Below are 9,452 nucleotides of genomic sequence, written 5' to 3'. Positions count from 1 at the left end.
TCACCTGTCTGATGGGGTGGAAGGTCGTGTGTGGAAGGGAGGGGTCTCCAGGGAAGAGCCCCGAGAGGGTCGGATCATCTGACCTCCGCATCCTGAGACGAGTCTCGGGGAGCTGGGCGTGGGGTGTGGGTGGTCTGTGTACGTGTGTCTGTAAGTCGGGAAGGGGGCAGGGATGTGAGCTCGATGGCGAGCGTGTGTGCACGTGGTCCCCTGTGGGGGTTGCTCGGGTTCTCCGTGTCCCTGGCGTGGGCTCGGGTGGGGCAGAGATGGGTCGCACCTGGGCCTGCTGCCTCTCTGGCCCCGACTCCGCGGGTGGCCACCTTGTGCATGAGCGCGTGCCCAGGGGGCTCACAAGTCAAGCGAGCGCACCAAGGCTCTCTACCCTCAGCCCTGTGTCTGGGATCATTAGGAATCGGGGGCTCTGGGCGGGGCCACCAGGCCAGGCCCTCCCAGGGGTAAGGTCCTGGGTGTCCATTTTTGGGGCTCGGGGAGGGTCCTCGGGCAGGCCCAGCCAGGCGCACCCCAACCCCACCCACGGAGGCTCCCTCAGCCGCCGGCCCACGTCCCACCTGCCCGGCCCTGTCCCCCCACCCCTGAGGCAGGCTGGGCTCTGCCTTACTTCCAGTAAAATGGCTTCGTCTTCATATTAGGCCAAGGCGAGAGCGGAGACATTTATGAAACTTTGTTTAATGTACTGAAAAGCCATCGGCCAGAACATTTAGGAAATTGATTTTCCTGGCATTGATGAACTCGTTTTATTTTACCCCAGTATTAATTACTTTTTTTTTAAACAAATTAATTTAAGAGTCGTAAAACCTAACAAGTGAGCCAAATGTCCATAGATCATGTCCCGCTCCGCCCCTCCCCACACCGGCCCCCTCCCTCTGCGGGTGGGGGCTCCTGCCCTTGGGGGGGCTCCCGTCCCCTGCTCCCCGGCTCCCTCCCAGAGGTGACCGCCGTCCTCTCTGCCGTAGGAGAGGCCTCCTCGCTGCGGGACTACGCGGCCTCCACCATGACCGAGTTCCTGGGCATGTTCGGCTACGACGACCAGAACACGAGGGACGAGCTGGCCAGGAAGATCAGCTTCGAGAAGCTGCACGCAGGCTCCGCCCCCGAGGTGGCCACCTCCTCCGCGCTGCCCGCCGGGGAGGACGCCCTCAGCAAGCGGGCGCGTTTCTCCAAGTACGAGGAGTACATTCGGAAGCTCAAGGCGGGCGAGCAGCTCTCCTGGCCGGCCCACGGCACCAAGGCCGAGGAGCGCGCGGGCAAGGACGCCCTGGGCCCCCTGCCCGGCCTGCGGCTGCCCAGCCACACGGCGCACCTGGAGACCAAGGCCACCATCCTGCCGCTGCCCTCGCACAGCAGCGTCCCCATGCAGGGCCTGGTGGCCCGGGCCTCCAAGTACGACTTCTTCATCCAGAAACTGAAGACGGGCGAGAACCTGCGGCCCCAGAACGGCAGCACCTACAAGAAGCCGTCCAAGTACGACCTGGAGAACGTCAAGTACCTGCACCTCTTCAAGCCCGGGGAGGGCAGCCCCGACATGGGCGGGGCCATCGCCTTCAAGACGGGCAAGGTGGGGCGCCCCTCCAAGTACGACGTCCGGGCCATCCAGAAGCCGGGCCCTGCCAAGGTGCCACCCGCCCCCAGCCTGGCTCCTGCTCCCCTCGCCAGCGTGCCCAGTGCCCCCAGCGCCGCTGGGCCGGGGCCCGAGCCACCTGCCTCCCTGCCCTTCAACACCCCCGAGTACCTGAAGTCGACCTTCTCCAAAACAGACTCCATCACCACGGGGACCGTCTCCACTGTCAAGTAAGGCACGCCCCTCCCCGCTGCCTGCCCCCCGGGGCCACGGCCCTGCCTTTGAAGCGCACGTCTGTGGACACACACATCTGCTATGCACTCATACACTCTAGGATTCTCACGCATGTGCTGCTGCTCACACGTGTGTGCTCACACACACATTCACGCGTGTCCCTCTGCCCGCGTGAGCGCTCATGCCCAGTTCAGGGGCCCACACACTGCACGTCTTGCTGTGCACACATACCTCACACTGGGCACTTGTGTGCATGTGCTTTCTGCTAACACACATACCACAGGCTCCTGCCACCCTGTTTGCCTGTAACTGGCTTTCCCTCCTGCCACCCCCAGGCCCAAATACAGGCTGAGGGAAGTCTGGGGGGGGGGCGGTTCCGGAGTCCAAGCTGGTGGCCCTGGCTCCTGGGTTCAGAGCCTGGGCCACAGGGAAGGCAGCAAGAGAAGGCAGGAGGCTGGGGGGAGGGAGGGGGCACACTCAGCCCTAACCCCCGGGCCAGTGGTTTTCAGCTGCTGCGCCCCAAGAATTTTTAAAAACATGCAATAGCCGACTCTTTAGTCAGGAGCACTGACCTCTTTTCCCTGAGTTTGTCAAATAAAAAAATGACAACGGCCAACACAATAGTCGTGGTGTGAAATGAATCGAAGTGATACCTAGTTTTTTGTGTCAGATCGGCAAAAAGTGTATTTTGGGGTGTGCCGCAGAGTCTTAGTAAGTAGCTTGTGTGGCCCCAAGATGAAAAAGGTTGAAACCGTTGCCCCAGCCAATGGTAAGATGACTGGTCACGGATGGTGGGGCTGAATGGGACCCTCTCCCCCGAGATGGGGCCACACCTGGGAGCGGATCTGGGGAGCCGCCTGCCCTCTGGGGCCGTCTTGCCCCTTCCCCTGGGGACGTCCCTGTGGTACCTGGCGCCCCTCCTCAGCCAGCAGCTTCCTGACTCCCGGGGTGTGGGGGGGGGGGGGTCAGGCCCAACTTCTGAGGCTCCTGCCGGTTAGACGAGGCCAGGCCCGTGCCTGAGGCGGATCCCCCTGGTCCTGCCACTCCGGACTCCTGGCTGGGTCTGAGCTCATTGAACCCAAGCCAGCCGTTCGCCATGGGACTCGCTCAGTCCCACCCTGAGTGCCTCAACCACCGAGCGAGGGAGCGAAGGGCCAGGCCCCAGGGCAGGGAGCTGCCTCCCAGATGCTCCTGGGGCAGGAGGCCACCCCCCGTCCGCTAATCGGCTGTGCCCTGTGTCTCTCACCAGGAACGGATTGCCCACAGATAAACCAGCTGTCACCGAAGATGTAAACATTTACCAGAAATATATTGCCAGGTAGGCCCCTGGGGAGGAGACTGCCACGGAGAGCAGGTGGGGGGGCACCAGGAAAGCCTGGGGACTGGGACCAGATGTCCATACGACCACGAGTGCCAAGGTGCCTCCCCACCCCATACACTCCTGCCCCAGCTCAGAGGCCCCGCCCCCGGGGTGGGACCCGGGCCACACACCCTTCAGCAGCTTGTACCCCAGGCAGGACGGGGTACCTGAAGGGGCCCAAGGGCAGGGCCTGGCCACAGGTGAGTGTAGGGCCCCTCCACAGCTCACACGGGGCCCTGGGTGGGTGTGGGCCCCTGGAACTGGCCAGAATGCGCTCCCCGGGCCAGGCCTGGGCCCTCACCCCCTGACTCCAGACCTGCCCCTTTACACCCTTAAGGCAGCAGGACTGGCAGGTAACCTTCCCCTCAACAGATTCCCCAAATCAGGGCCCTGGCTGCCAGCGCCTGGCGGGGCAGCACATGGCAGGGTCGTGCCCGGCAGCTGCCTTTCTGCTGATCTTCCAGGTTCTGCCCGTCCCTCTCTGTCTTTCCAGCTTTGCTCTGCTCTCTTTATTATTATTATTATTATCATTATTATTAGCGCCTCAGCAGATGGCCCTTTTGGCAGCTTCAGCTTAAATATTTATTTGCAAGTGGTTCTCCCCCTGACAAGGGGGCCTCCTCTCCCTCTCCCGCCGTCTCTCGCCATCCCGGCCGGGCAGGCGGGCTGAGCCTGCCACCTCCTCCGCAGTTGTCATGGCATGTTCTCCCCAGGGTGGCCGTCCCCGGGGCTGGGAGAGCCACGCCCGGCAACATCTCGGCCTGGAGACGGCCTGGGGTTTCAGGGAGGTGGGCAGTGGCCAGGCAGCTGGGGCTCCTGGCTTCAGAGTCGGCTGGAGAGTGAGCTCCCCGCCTCGGGAAACCAAACAGATGCTGTGCGTTAAAAATTCATAGCTCTGCCCTGTTTCAAGTGTCAGGAGAGCCCAGGAAAGAGAACTGTCTAGCTGCATCTCTCGGCAATAGAGCCCTGGCCCGGCTCAGCGGGGTCCCGGCACCTGGCCCAGTGCTGGGCGGTCGGCAGCACCTGCACAAGAGAAGGTTGGGGGCTCCTGCCTTCCCCATCCCATCCCATCCCATCCGGGTCTCTGCTCCGTCTCTGCTCTGACTTCTGGCTGCCCCAGCTCCTTCCTCTCCACTTTGGTGCCAGGCCTCGGTGCCTTCCCTGGCACTCACTCCCAGGGCAGAGGGACTCCCAGGGCAGATGTCTCTAGGCTTCCTGATGGGCTCAATCGCTTGTCCTGGCCTCCTCAGGCTTCCACCCCTCCACCCCTGCAGACCACCTCTGCCCTCCACACCCCCACACAGGGCCCGGCACTTCTCTGCGGCACAGGCATAGACTCCTCCTGGCTGCTTAGGCCCAGTCCCCTGGGCCTGGCCCCGGAGAGGTCTGAGCCGACCCCTCCCCTGCAGGTTCTCGGGCAGCCAGCACTGCGGCCACATCCATTGCGCCTACCAGTACCGCGAGCACTACCACTGCCTGGACCCCGAGTGCAACTACCAGGTAAGGCCCCTCGGGCACCGCCTGCTCCTGTGCCCACGGCCGCGGGAGCCTCTCCAAAGTGGGATGGGAGCTCAGTTCTGCCCGGGCTGCCCGGACTTAACTCCGGGAGGCAGAGAGGCCAGAAAACCACTGGCCTGTCCATGCACCCAGACCCCTGCCCACAGGCATCTGGTAAGATCTGGAGCCATCTGCAACCTGGTGCTAATAATTCAACTGCCCATTCACGGCGTCTGCCTTGCACCAAGGGCTGTGCCAGAGCCCAGGCACCTTACCTAATTGATCTTCCCAGGGAATTATGAGGTTGGCATTACTGCCCCATTTTACAGATGATAACATTGAGGCTCAGGTCCATGGTCACTTCTATTCAAAGTCACCCGCTGGTGAGTGCAGAGCTCGTGAAAGTGATGGGAGTAAGGGCAGTCTGCCTAGGGCAGTGATGGCGAACCTATGACACGTGTGTCAGAGGTGACACGCGAACTCATTTTTTTGGTTGATTTTTCTTTGTTAAATGGCATTTAAATATATAAAATAAATATCAAAAATATAAGTCTTTGTTTTACTATGGTTGCAAAGATCAAAAAATTTCTGTATGTGACACGGCACCAGAGTTAAGTTAGGGTTTTTCAAAATGCTGACACGCCGAGCTCAAAAGGTTCGCCATCACTGGCCTAGGGGCTGCTCCCTTTGCCTCGCCAGGGAGCCCAACCCGGCAGAGCCCCTCGGTGGCTCTGGGCAAAGTGTGTCCCTCAGAGCCCCTGCCTTAGAGGCTTGGTCCAGTTCATCCTCTCTGCTCCTGGGCACGGCTGTCGGGAGCCTGAGGGGAGGCCAGGGCAGAGTCTGTGGTTCTGGAACCTTGGAATTGTTCCCTCCAGGGTCCCGTGTGCCAGCCTTGGGGCAGTCTGGGCTGCCTGGACCCCACGCAGGGTTATTCACAGGGAGGCCTGAGGGGCCTCGGGCCAGCAGCTGGCCTGGCGCTCTTGGCCTCTGGCAGGCCGGCCAGGCTCCCGCCAACCCGCCGCCCTCTCCCGGCAGAGGTTCACGAGCAAGCAGGACGTGATCCGGCACTACAACATGCACAAGAAGCGCGACAACTCCCTGCAGCACGGCTTCATGCGCTTCAGCCCGCTGGACGACTGCAGCGTCTACTACCACGGCTGCCACCTCAACGGGAAGAGCACCCACTACCACTGCATGCAGGTGCCCCCCGCCCCCACCCCCGACGGGAGCCTCCCTTCCTCCCGTCCCAGGTCCCAGCACAGGGAGACGGGGGGCAAGTGGCGAGTCCCGGGGGCTCAGGCTCAGGCAGCGGCGGGTGGGCCAGGGCGGGGCCTTCCCCATGGCCATACTTGGTGTGGGTGAAATCCAGCGAGCTGTTTATACAGACCGACATTTTTCAGGCTTTAACACCAAGAGCGGCATCGCAAATGATTCCTGAGGAGGTTTTTGTTTAATTCTTTGTTTTAATGCCACGCAGAGTCTGGGCTTTTTCAAGGTGTCAGGTCCAGGGGAGCGACTTTGGGTTGCAAATAGCAGCCGCCGTGCCTCCCCCGGTATTTGTCAGGGGGTTGTTATGGCCTCGGTGAGACAACCTGGGCCCGGGGGAGAGGGGGGCTCGCTCTCTGGGCTCTGAGATGGTGCAGACACTGGCACGGCCCAGCCTTCGCTGGTGTTCAGATTCCACTGGTTTTTACTCGATATGGCAACGTTGCCTGCCTTGGCCCAGCTGGGGTGGGAGGGGAGGGCCCTGTGCCAGGAACCTGCCGCTGAGCGCGTCCCTGGGCTAAAGGTGACCGCCAGGCCCCCGGGTCCGGCCTGCCTACCCCTGGGGGCTTTAGAGGTGGAGCCACAGATTGGAACTCCAAACCCACCCCCTGCAGGAAGGGGCTCCCACGCCTCTGCCCGGGATGTCCTGGGTCCCAGAGGGCAACCCGACCCGCAGCACAGGCAGGGCCAGGCCCTGAGGCCTGCCGGGTCGTGAGGGGTTCTCTGTGGGCTCCCTGAGTTACCCTCGGGCCCCCAGCTGGGTGTGTACAGGCGCAGATGTGCCCTGAGCAGCGAGGCCAGCGGCCCAGGCCCCCAGGCTCCAGCTGCAACCATCAGAACAGCGCCTGGCCCGGGTTCCCCTGACAGCCATCCGACCCCCGCAGGTTGGCTGTAACAAGGTGTACACGAGCACGTCGGACGTGATGACGCACGAGAACTTCCACAAGAAGAACACGCAGCTCATCAACGACGGCTTCCAGCGCTTCCGGGCCACCGAGGACTGCGGCACAGCCGACTGCCAGTTCTACGGGCAGAAGACCACACACTTCCACTGCAGGTACCTACCTGGGAGGCTGGCCAGGGAGGCTCGCCGGCCTCGGGAGGGACGGAAGGCTGGAAACCAGGCCCCAGGGGCGGCTCAGGGCCCTGCGTCACAGGAGCAGGAACAGCAGAGAGGGCGGCTCAGAGGCCCCGGCTGGTGGGAGCAGGGCGGGGCCTCCTCCCGGCCCCACGCGGCCCCGTGACAGGCTCCCGGTGTCCCATCCAGGCGCCCCGGCTGCACATTCACCTTCAAGAACAAGTGTGACATCGAGAAGCACAAGAGCTACCACATCAAGGACGACGCCTACGCCAAGGACGGCTTCAAGAAGTTCTACAAGTACGAGGAGTGCAAGTACGAGGGCTGCGTGTACAGCAAGGCCACCAACCACTTCCACTGCATCCGCGCCGGCTGCGGCTTCACCTTCACCTCCACCAGCCAGATGACCTCGCACAAGCGCAAGCACGAGCGCCGGCACATCCGCTCGTCGGGCGTGCTGGGGCTGCCGCCCTCGCTGCTGGGCGCCAAGGACACCGAGCAGGAGGAGTCCAGCAACGACGACCTGGTGGACTTCTCTGCCCTGAGCAGCAAGAACTCCAGCCTGAGCGCCTCCCCCACCAGCCAGCAGTCCTCCGCCTCCCTGGCCACCGCCACCGCCACCGCCACTGCCGAGGCCGTGCCCGGGGCCACCAAGCCTCCCAACAGCAAGATCTCCGGGCTGCTGTCCCAGGGCCTGCCCGGCTCCATCCCCCTGGCCCTGGCCCTCTCCAACTCAGGCCTGCCCACCGCTGCCTCCTACTTCCCCATCCTCCCGGGCAGGGGCGGCGCCTCCCTGCCTGTGGGCACCCCCGGCCTCATGGGTGCCATGTCGTCCGGGGCAGCAGCCGCGGCGACACCCGACACAGCCACTCTGGGCGCCTCGGGAGCTGGGGACTCAGCCCCCGCCACCGCCACCGCCGCCTCTGTCTCGGTGCCCCCCGCCTCCATCATGGAGAGGATCTCTGCGAGCAAGGGCCTCATCTCGCCCATGATGGCCAGGCTGGCCGCGGCCGCCCTCAAGCCCTCTGCCACCTTTGATCCAGGTGAGCAGGCTGGGCCCTGCCCAGGAAGCAAGCACCTTGCAGGCCCCAGGAGCTCCCTGGCCTCGGGTGGCAGAGCAGAATGGGGGGGTGTCTGGCAGAGGCATCTTCCTGCTCCCTACACCCAAGTGCCCTGCCCCTCGAGCCCGCCTCTTTGCCTCATCTCTGCCTCCATCCTGTTTCTTTCCTACTTGGGGCCCCTCATTCTGACCAGCCCACCCAAGGCAGCTCTTGCTTCTGACTCCTCATCTGTGAAGTGGGGGTGCCTGGCTGCCCCCCGCCCAGGTCTTCTCCCACCAGCCGCTGCCGGGAGCAGGCCCCGAGTCCCAGTTCCCTCCAGGTGGCGTGGCGGGGACAGGAGTCCAGCCCCATGGCGGTGGCTGCACTTCAGGAACACGTGGGGAGACTCATGCCCGGACGGCCCCCGAGGCTGCGGAGGCCCTTCCCAGCTCTGCTCAGTCCGCCCGCCCAGTAGAACTTTCTCCACCAGGGAACGCCCTGACCCCCGCTGTCCCCACGCAGCCCGGGCACAGGCGGCTGCTGAGGGCTGGAGTGGCCGGTGCAGCCCAGGGACTGGGCACGTGGAATTCCTTTCATTTCAGCCTCACCATTGGCTCCCTCGTGGGGGCCGGGGAGCCGGTCACATCTGTCCCCCCGCTGGCCCACCGGGAGGGGGGCCTCCTTTCGCTCACGTTTCCTGCTCTTTTACAATTGTTTCTGCTTCTCTCCTCTGGGATTTTTTGGTTTTTCTGTGTCCCTCACGCCTCTCCTTTTCCCACTTCCGGGCGATTAGCATTAGTCAAATCCCTGAGAAGAGTTGGCTCAGGTCTGGGGCGTGGCTCAGTTCATTCACTCATTCATTCATTCATTCGACAACCCCTGGTGCTTGCTGAGGCCTGGGCACCGAGCGGTGCCAGGCGCGTGGCAGGGAAGAGGAGAGGCAGAAGCCCCGCTTGTGGAGCTGACAGAAGCGTGGGCTGGTCTGTGCCCGGGCACAGAGCTAGGAGGAGGCGAAGCTGAGCCTCGGACCCCAGCAGTCCGGCTCCTGAGCCCGCACACCCACTTCCCCGCGAGACTGTCTTGCGATCGGCCATGACTGAGGGTCCCTGTGGCCCAGGAACCCCCCCCCCACCGCAAGCCCCCCGAGGGCTGCCAGTGCTTGACAGGGGGCGGGCCCTCTTTCCCTGGGGACCTTGGGCAAGTGACTGGAGAGCTGGCGGAATGTGGACACCCTGAGTTCTGAAAACTATAACGTCCCCAATGGGACGCTCCTGTCAGCTAGCAGCTTAGAGTGACTCACCTGACATTCCCGGGGGGGGGGGGGGGGAGGAGCGGGGGGAACTCTCTGGGCCACGCCTCCCTTGCGCCGGAGCCTGGAGTGAGCCGGGGGGGGGCCCC

At 63.5% G+C, this 9,452-nt stretch overlaps 1 protein-coding gene across 1 annotated transcript in view; it reads left to right on the top strand.

The window, feature by feature from the left end:
* Nucleotides 1-372: 372 nt before the first annotated feature.
* CASZ1 (castor zinc finger 1) overlaps nucleotides 373-9,452 on the top strand; it is a gene marked incomplete at its 3' end in the record, with an annotated part of 16,607 nt that continues 7,527 nt past the window's right edge. The window contains exons 1-6 of the mRNA XM_023746040.1: nucleotides 373-1,809; nucleotides 3,063-3,131; nucleotides 4,583-4,673; nucleotides 5,706-5,870; nucleotides 6,821-6,993; nucleotides 7,204-8,057. Of these exons, the coding sequence (XP_023601808.1) occupies nucleotides 833-1,809; nucleotides 3,063-3,131; nucleotides 4,583-4,673; nucleotides 5,706-5,870; nucleotides 6,821-6,993; nucleotides 7,204-8,057 (2,329 nt within the window). The remainder of the gene's footprint in view (nucleotides 1,810-3,062; nucleotides 3,132-4,582; nucleotides 4,674-5,705; nucleotides 5,871-6,820; nucleotides 6,994-7,203; nucleotides 8,058-9,452) is intronic.

The sequence above is a fragment of the Myotis lucifugus genome, unplaced genomic scaffold (genome assembly GCF_000147115.1).
Source record: "Myotis lucifugus unplaced genomic scaffold, Myoluc2.0 scaffold_621, whole genome shotgun sequence".
Classification (NCBI taxonomy): domain Eukaryota; kingdom Metazoa; phylum Chordata; class Mammalia; order Chiroptera; family Vespertilionidae; genus Myotis; species Myotis lucifugus.
Note: the sequence above shows the minus strand (reverse complement) of the source record. Positions and strands in the feature narration are given on the sequence as shown.